Source organism: Thamnophis sirtalis, unplaced genomic scaffold (genome assembly GCF_051295495.1).
Source record: "Thamnophis sirtalis isolate CommonGarterSnake01/CBP01778 unplaced genomic scaffold, rThaSir2_p1.2 scaffold_3, whole genome shotgun sequence".
Taxonomy (NCBI): Eukaryota; Metazoa; Chordata; class Lepidosauria; order Squamata; family Natricidae; genus Thamnophis; species Thamnophis sirtalis.
In genome coordinates this window covers 27,030,456-27,046,034 of record NW_028261383.1, presented here as the reverse complement: position 1 = coordinate 27,046,034, position 15,579 = coordinate 27,030,456, and the positions used below count along the sequence as shown (strand labels likewise).

General features: G+C 40.3%; 3 protein-coding genes and 1 long non-coding RNA gene across 5 annotated transcripts in view; 3 read left to right on the top strand and 1 right to left on the bottom strand.

Annotated features, from left to right (window-relative positions):
• Positions 1 to 14,479, bottom strand: part of LOC148047711 (uncharacterized) — a 62,655-nt gene extending 48,176 nt beyond the window's left edge. The window contains exon 1 of the long non-coding RNA XR_015696170.1: positions 14,367 to 14,479. This is a non-coding gene — a long non-coding RNA (uncharacterized LOC148047711). The remainder of the gene's footprint in view (positions 1 to 14,366) is intronic.
• The window catches only part of LOC106545924 (E3 ubiquitin-protein ligase TRIM11-like), a 103,121-nt gene that overhangs the window by 60,157 nt on the left and 27,385 nt on the right, over positions 1 to 15,579 (top strand). The gene's annotated exons all lie outside the window — the stretch shown is intronic.
• LOC148047709 (E3 ubiquitin-protein ligase TRIM39-like) overlaps positions 1 to 15,579 on the top strand; it is a 57,050-nt gene that overhangs the window by 22,548 nt on the left and 18,923 nt on the right. The gene's annotated exons all lie outside the window — the stretch shown is intronic.
• LOC148047710 (E3 ubiquitin-protein ligase TRIM11-like) lies at positions 532 to 14,678 on the top strand. Its single transcript, XM_087711758.1, has 7 exons — positions 532 to 1,070; positions 2,906 to 3,001; positions 3,571 to 3,801; positions 8,946 to 8,968; positions 10,791 to 10,909; positions 11,715 to 11,747; positions 13,295 to 14,678. Exons 1-7 carry the CDS (start codon positions 657 to 659, stop codon positions 13,786 to 13,788), a joined length of 1,410 nt encoding a protein of 469 aa, XP_087567884.1. The 5' UTR covers positions 532 to 656; the 3' UTR covers positions 13,789 to 14,678.

Sequence of the window (15,579 nt, the reverse complement as noted above, 5' to 3'; positions counted from 1 at the left end):
ACAAGAACAGTTATTTCCCCAATGCCATCACTCTGTAAAGAAATAATTCCTTACCACTGTCAAACCCTTCACTAAGGCTGCGTTACTATTGCTATCGTTCCTATCACCCATCTCCTCCCACTTACGACTGCTGGACTGAAACTTTGTTGCTTGTATCCTTACGATTTATATTGATATTGTTTCCTGATTGCTTATTTGTACCCTGTGACTATCATTAAGTGCTGCACCTTACGATTCTTGACGAATGTATCTTGTCTGTTATGTACACTGAGAGCATCTGCACCAAAGACAAAATCCTTGTGTGTCCAATCACACTTGGCCAATAAAGAATTCTATTCTGTTCTATTCTAAATGACGTCCGTCCCAAGAATATTTGCTTCTCCCCAGCTTTTAAAACAATTTCCCCTTTAACGAGCTGGTTGGGCCAATAAGAATTGGTCGGGGGTCCGTCCTGTGAGTATTAGTTTCTTTCCTGCTTGTTCTATTTAAAATACTTTTTGTTTCCTCTAAAAAGCCAGCGAAGCTGATCGATCGCAAGAGCAACAACAATTCACTTCGGTTTCCCAACTGGGCAGAGTCCACAGGCGGCACCTGATTTGCAGGAAAAGAAAGGAAACTTAATTTTCTCTTTCCTTATCCCGGCGGAGGCGGCGGTGATGGCGGCCGAAGCCCCCCTGCAGGATTTGCTGGAAGAAGCCACCTGCTCCATTTGCCTGGACTTTTTCCAGGACCCCGTGCTCATCCCGCGGTGCGGCCACAACTTCTGCCGGGGCTGCCTGACCCGCAGTTGGGGGTCGTCGGAATCGGAGGCTTCCTGCCCCCATTGCAGACAAACCTTCGCGCCCCGCAGCCTCCTCCCCATTAGGCAGCTGGCGCGGGTGGCTGAAGTAGCCAGGCGATGCGGAGGCCATCCGGAGGAGGAAGGTGGGAATTTCTGCCCGAAGCACCGGGAGCCCTTCAAGCTCTTTTGCAAGGACCACGAGACCCTCATCTGCGTGGTCTGCGACCGATCCAAAGAGCACAGGGGCCACTGGGTGATCCCTGCGGAGGAGGCTTTCCCGGAATACCAGGTAGGAGTCAGCCAGGAGGAATCGCTGCGGAGGGGCGTCCAGTGGCAGCCCTCGCAGTCTTTTTCCTGCTTTATCCCACCCCTTATCTCCCTGCCTGCAATTGTTTAAAAACAGGTTGACATCCCTGATCAACATTCAGATGCTTGGCAATTGTCATGTCCATTTGTGACCACCTGATCAGCAAAGTCAATGGGGAAGCTAGATTCGTTTAACAGCTGTGTGACTAATTTAACAACTGCACTGATTCACTTAACAACAGTGGGAAGAAAGGTTGGAAAATGAGACAAAACTTCACTTAACTGTCTTGCTTAGCAGTGGAAGTTGCCTGTAGAGAGAAATAGGCTCCCTTTGCCAGCTCACTTTTTCTAAGGAAAAACAAGGAGGATCCAATTTAAATCTCAGCAAGAGGATTAACCAGCTGCAGTTTGGAGATCAGGTGGAGAAGGAGACACTACTGGGCATTCTTTCCGATGACACTTTTCTACATTTGCTGTAGGGGAGGATCATCATAGACCCCTCCAAAGTCTTGAGTGCAGATCCTCCCAAACTCTCCTGCTGGATTAGGCCAAAGCCATGTCAGCCCAAATTTTGGTTTCTCGGTGCCTAACCTGTTGCTTCTGGGATGACTGCAAGCAGGAGACTCAGGCAACTCACTTTGCTGCCATTACAAGTATTCCTTTACCTCATGGCTTTTATTGTTTTATCAATGTATAAAATACAAAGAAAAATAAAAATGGGAAATAAAGGGTGGAGGAAGAAAGCTTGAGGTACAAGGGAAGAAAGAAAGTGTTGACTTCCAACTCTTTTTAGCACAGTACAAGATAACAATCCAGCCTCAGATTTTTACTTTTACACATTAGTATATAATTAGTCATTTCTATAACAATAAATCTAATCAGCAAAACAATAATAATCATCATCATATTTTTCATCACAAGCACAAAATCCAGAAGTGATATCCAAATAAAAAACATAATTAAATATAGTCTCCTCTTTGAATGAAACAATTTAACCATTTCTACTTTATCTTCCTTGCTGTATATGTATATGTATTTCTAGTTACACTTAATAATCTTTATAAATGACCACCATTTATATTAACAAAATTCACTGTATTCTTTCAGATTCTCTAACTTTAAAGTGAAAAATACTTCCCCCCCATCCATTTGAAAACACTAAACATTTCTTTATGAACATTTCTAAAATCAAAACTTTCTAATAGCTCTTTTTAAAAATCTCTTTTAGCTTAGTAAAGATTAATAGTCCTTAAAAATGATTGAGAAGTGAAAGTCAAAGCACTGTCCCTTTGAAAAATAAATTCCAAAATTGCTGCTTCTTCCACAACCCTCAGCTTTCAGCACAGGGGCTGCTTTGAAGCACAGCTCCTGAAGCTACTTACAGACCTTTGCTGTATCAGAGGATTTGGGGGAATAATTCTAGGACTTTTCCTAAGCCAGGAGAGTCCTATAAGAATGTCGATTCCTTCTGTTGGCACTTGAAAGAGCTACAGTCCAGGGAAAAACACTTCAGGTGTCCTTCCCCAGGCGTGTTGTCTGTCGGCCATCTTTTCACCATATGTCACCCTTACAAATATTCCTCGACATAGAACCTTTCATTTGGTGATTGTTCAAAGTTACAACGGCAATGGAAAAAGCCACTTACAACCCTTTTTCACGGTTATGGTCATTGGAGCATCCCTGTGGCCACAGGATCAAAATATGGACACTTGCCAACGGCCAAGTATTTCTGACGGTTACATATATCTTCTAACTAGGTCTTCCTTCTGATGTAATTCTTTGTGGAAAAGAAACTCAAAACTTTTATTTTCTCTTCAGAGGAAGGTGGAGGATTGCCTGAAGGCTCAGAAGGAGCAGAAACAAAAAATAGCTACATACAAAAGAGACACAGAGAAAAAAGTGCAGGAGATGCTTGTAAGTATGGATCCAACAGTGAGGAGCTTCTGAGCTAATAGGAAGGAGAGCCCCATCCACCATCTTTAATAACAGGCAGCCTGTGTTTTAGTACAAGTTGTGACTTAAAGGAAATTCAAGATAAAGACGGTGTTAGGGCAGAGAACTTGTTCTTAACCTGGGGAATTATATGTCCCCATTGCCTGAATGAGTCACAGTTGGGTTTAAGTGCACCTATCCCATGAGTTGTGTTTTATACAATGGGTTTGGCTTCCTTAATAAATTAATGGAACCCATATTTCATCTTGTGGAAAACATTCTGAAGTCAAATATTTTTCTGTCTCCTTTTTGAAAATCCCTGATTGCCAAGAAAAAGTTCATGTGAGATCATTGAAACTGGAGCTTTTTTTTTCTTTTTAGAAACCTCCCCCCCCATGTTTTTTTAATATCAAAAAGGATTTTTTTCTCCTTAGGAAATTCTCCCACCTGGATTCTTCAACGAATCCATTTCATTATTATAATAATAAAAATAATTAAGTAAAATAATTAAAATAAAAGTTTGCCTTTGCTTTTTTTCTTTCTTGTTCCAGGATCTCATCGAAGAAGAGAGAGAAAATGTAGTGGCTGAATTCAGAGAGCTACAACTCTGGTTAAAAGGACAGGAGAAGCTTCTATTGACTAGAATGGAAGAAACGGAGAAGGAGATTATGGCAAGAAAGGAGAAAGGTTTGGCCAAACACATGGAAGAACTCTGCTCTCTTGACCATCTCATCCGGGAGATAGAAGAAAAGCTTCAGCAACCAGCCAGCAAACTCTTACAGGTCAGGCAGGAAGTGGAGATCATAGAATCCTAGGGCTGGAAGGGACCTTGGAGGTCTTTTCTGCCCAAGGCAGGAGTCCTTATACCATCCCGAAAACATGGTTGTCCAAACTGTTATTGGAAACCTCCAGTGATGGACAAGTCAAAATTCTGGGAGGGAAGCTGTTCCAGTGATTAATCATTCTCACAGTGATGAGCTTCCACCCTTCCACCCTGTGCCTCTTGTTCTGCCTTTAGGTGCTAAGGAGACTAAACTGATGCACTTTTCTCTATGACGGCCATTCAAGTGCCTCCCACAGAATACTCTTTTTAAAAAAAAACATATTTTTATTTTCAAAACAAACATACAAATCCTCCTTCTTTATATACTGTAGAAAGTGTATCAGTTGGTTACAAAAGGCTTTTGTGCATCTCTTCCACTACCATCAAATATAATTCATATTAATTCTAATATCTTAACTCAGATATTTATTATATTACGATCATCATACCTCCACTTTTATTTGACTATGATTATTTAAATGTCCTTCATCATAAAATATATTAAGATTTAATACATAACCACATACTTGCTTTTCATTTACTTATTTATAAAATCCTCCATTAACATTAAATCCTCATATCCTATTCTAGCTAAACATCCATAATATTTAATACCAAAATTTTCTAATCCTCCCTTCCAAATCCCTGTTTACCATTTACATCCAATTCCCTTATATTATACTCATAGCATGTATATAATTTATTATCATTATCCTTTCTTTATTTAACTATATCCTATATCATAACATTTTCCCCCCAATAATTAAAACTTAGCTGTTTGTAAGTTTTTGTTCTTTTTTATTATTGTTATTAATAACCTTTATGTATAGTCCAAAAGTATTTCTAACCTTCCCTTCACGGGTAACATTCAATATTCAGGTCCAATTATTACTTATCATAACACTAGACATTGTATACATTGCTATCATTATCAATTTTTATTTAACTATACCTATTGTCACTAAATTTAACTAAGTTTAGCTAATTTTAAATTATACTCTTCCATCTATCTACCTGTATCTTTCCAATAGCAAAACAATCTAATGTCTTCTGCCATTTGTGGATCCAGTCCTCCAAACATCCTCTTGATCAAATCTGTATGGACTCCTCTTAGCAACTCCTCTCTCGTGTAGTCTTGATGCCCTCTTTCTGTTTCCTTGTTCAGCTTGTCTTTAATTATCAGCAGTGTTATCAAATATTTTGCAAATAGTATTTCATAGCAGTGTTCCCTCTAAAGTGCACGCATGCGCGGACGCGCACATAATATGGAAACACTGCGCAGCAGTTTCCAAGTGCCATGCATGATCCTGTTAGATGAGAGGCCACTCTCCGCTCCCGGCGCTAACTTTTGCGCTCCGGGGCTTTCTTTGCATAATGGTTGGAGTCCCTGCCGATTCTGCTCCAAGCTGCGGAACATCCAGCTGATTTATGTCACAGACGTTATACCTCTCCACTCTCGGGGCGGAGGCAGGGAAAGTTTTGCTCTGTGGTTGGTTGTGCAGCCGGACTTAGGTGGGGGGGGGAGATAAAGTGGGCGTCTTCCGCCCTCTCTTGCTCACACTTGCTGGTTCCCAGGACAATCTAGAGCCAGCAGGGAATGAGCGACGGCTGTTGGCTCCCATTCGGATTGGATTGCGCCCACCCCCTCGTGGCAGAGGCTTCACTTGACTGAAGTGGGGAAGCTCATTAACCGGCTGCTTTGGGGGGTTCCGGCTGGCTTTCGGGGCACAGTAGTATGGGGCACCGGGCAGAGATAGCGCCTCTTTTCCTGTTCCTCTTGGTGTTGGCGGGGAAATCTTGGGGAGGGAGGAGGAAAAGTGGCTGCAGAAAGGGATAATGAACTGAGGCGGAGGGGGAGATTTTAGTGGGTGTGAGATCATGCTTTTTGCAAGACACAGGGTGACATCTGGAGCCCTCAATAAAGTAGTAAACAATAAACACCCCCTGCCCCCTCCCTCCTTAGCAATGAATTAAAAACATTTATCTTGAGTTTTCACATTTCAGTAAAACAGTAAAAAAATGGGTATTTGCAACGGCTCCTTTAAGAGGTTAGTGCATGTAATTATTGTGAACTTTCCAGTTGAAAGATTTTTAGGAGAAGGGGAGGGAATGTTATCTTTTTTGTTCCTCCTGTGTTTTGGGGAATGTCTCCCCCAGTATGGAATACTCAGTTTTTGTACACAACATGCAAAATACTAATTACTATTAATTACTTAAATGTCTTTAAAAAGCATAATCACTTACCCTATTTATTTGCCAAATGCAAATAGTTGCAAGATATACTGAGTGTCAAGAAAAATATTGAAATTAGGAGATACAAGCAACAATAATAGCTTTAGAATAATTGGTCATCCTCTGCTGAACCTAGCAGATATAAATATGAACTGTTATTCATAAATACTAGGAAAATGTCCCTTCATGAAAAATTACTTTTTCAGTTAACTCTGCCTGGCATTAGTTGGGGGAACAGAAATATTAGTTGGCCAATTCAAAAAGAGAGCACTGCAAAGAACTTAAAAGATTTTTAAGAGAGCTGGGTTTTTCATTTATATTATATGTATGAACAGAATTAACACAAATTGCAGATACCAATCAAAAATAAAGAAAAAAGGATGAAATAATGCTCATTTTAAAAAACTCAATGAAAATAAAAACAATATACCAAGAAGGTGGCATACTGGTTGTGATTTGATCTCTTCGGGGGATCCCGAGGATCCCCTATACAAGTATTTTAATATTGCAGACCTGCAGTATTATAAGTCATACTGATATTGTAGAACACTTTTAATTAAGCGGGTCCCTTGAATAAACATAACTTTGAGTTTCAAATAACACTGATTTCGTTGTTGTCTTAGGTGACATCTGTGAAAAAAATCCAGGTGCTCAGGCATGAAAATGTACCGCTCAAACACTATACTTTTCCGCTCACACTGAAAAAAAATTAGAGGGAACATTGTTTCATAGTCCATAAATTATTTAATGTTTTCCTCTTCTTCTATGTCCTGTCCTTGGAAATAAATTTTCTCTCCATTTAATTCTTCTTTCAATATTCCATTCTTTCTTTTTTCAGAAATAAACCAATTGCCATGAATATTAACAGGTTTAATCTCTTTATATTCATCTTCCATTTCAGTTTTTTGAATTTCAATCTTCTTATTTTGTATTTGAAAAACATCCTCAATTTTTCATCATATTTTATTGTTAAATGCTCCAAAAATTCCAATTTTCTCTCAATTTTTTCCTCTGTATTTAATAATTTTTGCAGTTCTAAAAGTATTCCTTGCAAATTCAAAAATTCTGTGGATGCCATACACAGTTATATTTTTTCTTAGAAGGTCAGCAAGATTAAAACATACATTCACAAGTTCTCTGTAAGCGAAAACAAACTTCAAAGGGACAGCTGTGAAATCTTATCAGATCTTAAGCCAAACAGCCAGGCAGTAAAAGCTTGCAATGTCGAAGTCAAAATAATCAATCTGTAGCTTGCAGAAAATCACAAAGAAATGTTAGAAGAAGAAAGCTTAATCCATCCATTTGAAAAAGGTTTGCTTAGACTCAATCCATGTAAATAACATTTTAAAAGTAAGATAACCACTGTCCAGAACCATTACAAAGATTAAATTTGCGGCTAAGTTCTTCTATTCTTTTGATTTAAGTTGGTTTTTAGGTTTTATAGGCAGTCCATTTTTTTTAAACAATAAAAGTTTCTCACCAGCTGGAAACACTTTCTCTTTCCACATCAGTCTGTTCGGGGGCCACCCTGACTTTGTCAGTCTTGACAAAAGACTGGAATTTTTATTACCGGCTTGAAGACTTTTTCTTACTTCTTTCGGAGATTTTGCGATCTCCCCGAGATCAGCAAGACGTAATCTTCCTATTCACCATCTCTTCGGAATGATTTAGGTCCATTGGGACCCCCCAGTAATAAAAATGTTGACTGCGATCTCAGAGTTCTGAGATCACACGTCGTCTCATCACGGTTTCGGCCCCGCCCTCCACAGAATACTCTTTTTGACTCTTTCCTTTTTTTCCTTTTTCATAAATTTAGTCGAAATTATAATAGTGAAAAGTACAAATGGAAATAGAGAAAATTGGGAAATGGAGAAGGATAAGAATGGGAAAGAAGTGTAGGATAAAGAAAAAAGGGGAAAATGTCTGAACTTTTTTTCTACACAGTAAAATACAAAATAAACTTACAGCCCTAACTTTTTATTTTTGCATACTTAGTCATTATTAGCCATGTCTAGAAAACACAGATTAGTCTAATAAGGAAAATCAAGAATCTATTTATTTAATCTCAAGGACAATATTTAGAAACTGCTACCAAGTAGAAACAATGGGTTATATCTAATTACAGCAGTCAATTTTGTTATTTTTCCTAGCTCCATCACTTTTTCCATCCATTCTTCTCTTGTGGAGATTGATATTTCTTTCCATGTCTGCATGCAGGATTCTGGCTGCACTCGACCAAGTACAAAATCTTTTTTTCAACTCTTCATTTAGAAATCTTTTTGGCTCTTTCTATGGAAAGGAAAGATCACTAAATAACCTATTTACTCAAGGACTACCTGTAATGGCTAAGGGCTACATAATGTAATACAGAAAAAGCAGGCCATGTGAGAAGCAAGAATTCAAAGTAATGGTCACTGTCTGTATTCTTCACAATAGGGGATGTGTTGGTGGGTGTTTTCTGTATTTTCTTCCCCTCCCTTTAATCTCCAAGGCCAGGAGAAACCCAACTCTGATGACCTTCTACAAAATATTATAACCATTTGGATTTCCCAAAGTGCCTTGATTCTGGAAGCATAAAGGCAGGGGATTTATTTTATCCTATTGATGCACTATTTTGTTTTTCCAATATTGTAATTGTGTTGGATTCAACGGGGATATAATTTTTCTTAGGCAAAAGAGTAAAAACAATACCTCTCAAAAAGAGTTTGAAGATCTGGAGGGAAAAGAGCAATGGGATTTTTTTCATTGAAAAAATGAAAGTAGTTTATATGTCTGTTGGCGTCTGATTGTCCAGACGTTTCTCTCATTTATTATGTGAATGTAAGAGTGTAATTTTATTCATAGGAAATGCTTTGTCTCTTTATTTTTCAGGACATTGGAGGCATCTTGAAGAAGTAAGTAAATCCACCTTTTTCTTTATAGTCTTAGAGATCAACAGCTCCTCCAGCAGTATTTCTATTTTGGAAAGTGCTGTTTGTATTTAGCAGTATTTGAATGTAAAGACAACATACTGTATTTCAGGGCCTTTTAGACATTTCCTCAGATAACACAATATAATTAGCAGTATTTGATATGGTGAATTTTTATAGTCTGTCACACACTCAGCCAGATGTTTATCTACCTATTGAGTCTTTCCCAAGAAGAGAAAGATATTTGATGGTTTTCAAGATATCATTGTAGGATGTAAGTTGTTCCAAGTAATGCAACTATCATAAATGCAGGCCAGTTTCGAAGCACCTAAAACTGACCACTTGTTCCACTTGGTCTCTATTGATAACCAAGGCCTGGATGTCTGAACTGTTCCTTCTGTAGTCCACTATACGGTCTTATTGGTATTAAGGACCAAGTTATTGTCTCCACACCATGAAAGTAACCGGTCCATCTCATCTCAATAGGCAGACTCATCTCCCCCCTTCCCCCCCCCCGAGATGAGTCCCACAACTGTTGTATCATCTGCAAATGTAATAATAGTATTACTGGCGTGAGTGGAAATGCAGTCATGTACATAAAGAGTATAAACTAAACACACAAACCTGTAGTGTACCAGTGTTAAGAATTACGGCGGAGGAGGTGTGATTGCCTAATCTGAAATCTATAACCCAAATGCAGATTGAATGAGAAAGCCCAAGGTTCTTATGTTTAGACACTAGTCTATGTGGAGGAATTGTGTTAAATGTAGAACTAAAATCCACCAAGATCAGTTTAAATGTTATATCCATCATCTAATTACCTACATCACCCATATTAGTCACCAGTCATCAGTCCATTGGTAAGATACAATCCATTGTTTTGGCCAAGATATTCACAAGAATTTTGAAGAGTAGGGAGCCCAAACCTGAATCTTAGTTGGTTCTACTAGATCTCTCGTTTAACTTGATGAGGGTGGATGAGTGCAGTTCGGAGTCAGGATCCACTGAGTCATCATGGTGCCCATATTTGAATAGACAGCCAGAGAAATGATTGAAGTCTGGGAAATGGGGGCTCTTATCAGTCAACAGGAGTGCCGATTTACCACTAGCTTACCAAGTACTTAGGATGCGGGACGGGGCAACACAAGAAAACAACAATCAATGACTTAATAGCTGGCCATCAACACCCTATGTAACAACTAAAAGCTACACACAACCAGGCACCACATACATATAAAGCTTACAACAGCCCAGTACACAGATTCTGGGGGGGAGGGAGAGAGGTTCCCTGAAGATGGGCTCCAGCATGTGTCCGAAAGCTCAGAAGAGAAAACCTCTGGTGACCAACACAGACTGGATCCTGTCACTAGCCAATCCTCAAGCACCAATTGATGTTTAGAAAGCTTCTATTGGCAGGTTGATAAGGGTTACAGAAACTGGGCATGGCTGGTCCAGGGAAGAGAAGGACCAGGGGATACAGATGGCATTGTTCCAATATTTGTCACAGAGGAAGGAGTTCAAGGTGTTTTCCAAAGCACCTGAAGGCCAGACAAGGAATAATGGATGGAAACTGATCAAGGAGAGATTCAAGCTAGACATAAGGAGAAATTTTCTGACTGAGGAGAATGAACCACTGGGACAGCTTTCCTTCCGATGTTGTGGGAGCTTCATCACTGGAAGCTTTCAAGAAGAGACCGGAGTGTCATCTGTCAGAAATGGTGTGAAGTCTCCTGTTTGGACAGGGGAGAGGGGGTTGGACTAGATGACCTACAAGGTCCCTTCCAATTCTGTTATTTTGTCTCACCAGGAATCAGGCTAAGGAAACATATGAGAATCCACAGGATTTACTTCTAGAGCTGAAGTGGACAATCTGGGATTACAGTGATACCACTGTGCTTCTGAAATGTGCCATGAAAAAATTGAGAGGTAATAAACAGCCGCTGAGGTTTTATGCTGGATGACATTTTGAGCATCCAAGAGAGATTCTTGTTGGTGTCACATGGATCAAAGAGGAATCAATTTCAGGATCAGTGGTGAAGTAAATTGACACTACCTGTATTCTTTGCATCCCGAATCTATGTGCACTGATCACTGGGGAAGCAGAATTAGCTTCCACTTATTCTATATATAATGGAATAAATACAGGTAGTTCTTGACTTACGACCTCAGTTCAGCTAAACATTTCTGTTGCTAAGCAAGGGAATTGTTAAATGAGCAGTGCCCCATTTTACGAATGTTTTTGCCACCAAAAAAATCAGGAAAATCACGGTTGTTAAGTGAATCATGGTTGATAAAGGAATCTGGATTCATGCATTGGTTTTGCCTGTCAGAAGCTCCCCAGGGAGGTTGAGGAGGACAATCCCAGAACCATGAGATGCTGCAACCATGGTAAATACAAGCTGGTTCCCAGGTCCCGAATTTTGATCATGTGACTGGGGAGGTGGCAACAGTCGTAAGTGTGAGAACCGGTCATAAAACCCTTTTCTCATTGGCACTCTAACTTCACTACACAAATAGTTGAGAACTACCTGTATACGGAATATATAGTAGAATATATTTTATACCTGATGGAATATATATAGCCAACAATGGCATTTTGGCTTGTGGCTTTCCATATTCCTTATTTCCCGATTTGAGTCCAAGGAAAGCAAACCAGGGTATCTGGAGGGAGGCCCTTCTGTTGCTCCAATTCCAGTGATGAGATGCTGAATTCCTCCCTTTTCTTCCCCAGATACTCTGGAAAGTGGACTTCAACTACACAAAGGTAAATATGAGTTGTAGGAATTGGAATTTTTGCTCTTTTAACCTCTGATGCCAGTAACGTTAAGAGAAACATCATAGATGAACAAAAAAGAAAAATATAGGATTAGGTACCTTAAAGACTTTGATGATGCAGTAAACTTTAATGATTTTATGATTTTTGAAGAATTACTTGTCATTTATATGTACAACATGAGCTAATGCAGAGGAGACAAAATCCTTGTGTGTCTGATCACACTTGGCCAAATAAAACTGCTGTTCTGTTCTGTTCTGTTCTACTCCTGCTCCTCTCCATTCCATTCTACACATCATCTAGAAAACTGAAGCAAATCTTCAGGTGTAGAATGAAATATCTGAACAAATGGGAAAATATGGTCTGGGACTGAAAGGAATATTGAATTCCTACCAAGCTAATAACATCTTGTTGATTTTGCTGCCTGATTATAAGTTGGTGAGAGATGAGGTCTTTGGGAGCAGAGAAATTAGGTCCTCTGAGTCCAAGGAAATAGCAAGGTTGGAGCATCAGGATTGCCTCTTCCATGTGGGCCATCAGACTGGTGAAAGCAGAGGTTTCCCTTCCAAGTTCCTCCCCTTTTGTATATGCCTGTGACACCCTGATGCTCGCAGAGAAAAGGATGGAGCTTCCTCATATCCCATCATGTGCCCCAAGTTCCCTCTGTATTCTGCCAGTTCAGAATTGAAACATGGCAGCCTCTTGTTCTGCCCGATCCTCTGAATTAATGCTCCAGGTAGAGTCCCTGTTCAACCTTGGCTGTGAAATCAGTGAAGGCAAAACCAACCACTCTTCACTCCCAATCCCATTAATCTCACCTGCAAGATGGAAGCTAAAGAGAATTGTGCATGGAGGCTGGAAGAGGTGGAGCACTATGAAGTGCCTGAAGGACTTGGCCAGGAGTCTTCAACCTTTGGCCACTGTAAGGTTGGTGGACTTCAGTTCCCAGAGTTCTGCAGCCAGCATGGCGTAGCTGGAGGGCAATCAGCAGAGGGGAGGTCACATGGGAGACTAGAGACCAGGGGATTTGACCAGTGGAGCCAAGAGACGAAGAGTGAACAGAGGGGCCAAGAGCGGTAGAGGTAATGAACGGATCTTGAAGGGGTGCAGCTTAGTGGTAACTGAAGGGGAGTCAGATAGACTGGAAGATGGGGAAGGTAACCTAAGTGAATGGAACAAGAAGGCCAGAGGGGTGCCAAACAGCTCGGAGGTTAACAGAGGGTGGGAAAAACATAATGGGGGAGTTCTTGGAGGAAAGGGAGCAGAGGGGACCTGGAGACTAGCAGCCCCATTGGGGGAATTCTGGGAGTTGAAGTCCACAAGTCTTACAGTTGCCAAAGTTGGAGGACTCTTGACCAGGCAATGGCTTAGGTGTTCTTTAAAAAAACAATGAGTCTTTCAGTCCTGGAGGGGGTGTTTGGAGGCTGAACTCTATTCACACAAGAGGCCATAGGGTTAAGCTCTTGGGGCTGAAGGCACAAACTAGGCCTCAAGCTGAAGCTCTTATTTTTTTCCCCTTCCTTCCTTTTCCCTTACAGCGAATGTAACTCTGGATCCAGAAACAGCCAATCGCGGCTGCTTTGATGTCTCCAAAGATAAAAAAAATGTCAGAAGAGTTAAGCAAGTTAAAGGAAAATATACTGTCTCAGATTGTAATTTCCTTGGCTGTCAGACGTTCTCAAGAGGGAGACATTTCTGGGAAGTAATTGTAGGAGATGAAGGAGGATGGGCTATAGGGGTTACCAACCAGACACTGAACTTAACAAATGTTGATGAGCAGACCAGGTGGTGGGAGTTTGGAAAATTCGAATCGGGATACACGGCCTTCTCTGAATTAGAATACGATTCTCTGAAGTTGGATGAGGAGCCCAAGAGGATCCGCATCTCTCTCAACTGCGAAGGGGGACAAGTGAGCTTCTTTGATGCCAGAAACGCAGCTCTGCTCCATACATTCTCAGACGCTTCCTTGGTTGGGGAGACCCTTCGGCCCTGTTTCTATTTGGACGAAGGTGCCTGCCTGACGCTCCCCTAAAAGAAGGGAGAACCATAGGCAAAACCTTGGAAAAATCCCTATTTGCCAAGCGGGGATCTCTGAAAGCCCTTAAAGCAGAGTTTCCTCAGCTTTTTGCTACTTCATCTTCCTTTATTCTTCTATGCCGCCCTTATCAGTCAATTAGTCTATAAAGGAATAACTTGATCATCATTTCTATTTCTCTGCATAAAAAAGCCGATGTGTCCTAGGAGCTTTATAGGTTTTAACATCATGTGTTCAGGTGTATCAGCCTTAAAGGTACCTTAGAGCTAAGCCTGTCAATCATGATTTTATATGTCTGTCACAGCTCTCCATCCCATTTATGTTTCATGCTTGTTTGTTTCATGTTAGTTGCAATCAATGATAGTGTAGGTGCCCATAACTCAGGATATTCTGTAATCTTTCCCTTTTTTTCCCTTTCCTTCCCCCTTTTTAACCAGTTTCCTTTTGACACATAATTGTCATAAACCAACAAACCATTTTAAGGTTTCAGGAAATATTATACTCAATATAAGCTTTACGGCCTCACAGTTTTTTTTTGTTTTACAAATTCTAGTACTTTTTCTATCTTTTTATACTTAACGTAGATTATCTACTACAATCGGATTACTGATTGTAGGATTCATTGTAATGTTATAGGTTCTTGTGGGTTGTAGTTCCTTCTTTTGCAAGTTTATGCCAATAAATGTATCTCCATGGGATACCTAGAAACTGAAGATGCGCAGAAAACAGAAAAAAATAAAATATACCATCTGTTATCAAGATAGCAAATGTAAATGTTATGTGCCCTAAATGTGTCTCCTGGCTCAAGCCAAAAGTAAAAAAGGATTGTTAATAGAATTGTTAAAAAATGAAATAAATTATTAAATAAATACATTATTTGAGAATAACAGTTTTTCCTTCTTGCTTTAAGCCACTCTGCCTTTTATTGAATAACAAAAAGTAACTTGAGTTAAAGAAGAAACCAATCTAGTGTGGTGATTAAGAAATCAAGCTGGAAGCCATGGGTTCTAATCCTCCCTTAGGTACAAGGCCAGTTGGGTGACTGGTCCTCACTCTCACTCAGCCCTAGGAAGTTGGCAATAGAAATCCACTCCTGAATCTTTACCAAGGAAACTGCAGGGAGATCCGTCCAGGTAGCCACTAGGGGTCAACAATCTGAGGCAACCCAAAACTGGCTTTGATTTTGAGATGGGTGTTATATTCAGTTTGGTCTAGTGGTTAAGGCACCAGGCTAGGAAGAGGAAGACTCTGAATCCAAGTCCTGCCTTAGCCATGAAAGCCAGTTGATAACTTTGAGCCAGTCATTCTCTCTCAGTCTAACCCACCTTAGAGGGTTGTTGGGAAAATGAGAGGCGGAAGACGTGTTGGATAGGTTTGCCACCTTGAGTTATTTGTAAAAATAATAAAAGAAGGATACACACAATAAATAATAAGGGGAGGGAAACTTCTGGTATGGTGGCTTTGAATGCTGAGAACAGATCTCTGGAGCACCTCAAAGCATCTCAACAACTGAAGATTGAGGAGTTTCTGTTGGCAAAGGAGCAAATGAGGAATCCTAAGGAACTTACCTAATACAGGTAGTCCTGGACTTACAATTGAGCCCCAAATTTCTGCTACCAAGTGAGACAGCTGTTAAGTGAGCTTTGCCCCATTTTAACTATCACTGGGGAAGAATGGAATGAAGAGGAGGAGGTTTTGGCAGGAAAGAGGAGGAGAGCAGGGGATAGAGAGAGAGGAAGAGGTGAGTCTTTGGGGGGGGGGAAGAAGAGAATGGGGCCTCTTGGCTCA

Coding starts and splice junctions, on each gene's coding strand:
- LOC148047710 (XM_087711758.1), top strand. CDS start 657: ATGGCGGCCGAAGCCCCCCTGCAGGATTTGCTGGAAGAAGCCACCTGC. Junction 3,002..3,570: donor AAAAAGTGCAGGAGATGCTT/GTAAGTATGGAT, acceptor TTCTTGTTCCAG/GATCTCATCGAAGAAGAGAG. Junction 10,910..11,714: donor TGCCATGAAAAAATTGAGAG/GTAATAAACAGC, acceptor TTTCTTCCCCAG/ATACTCTGGAAAGTGGACTT.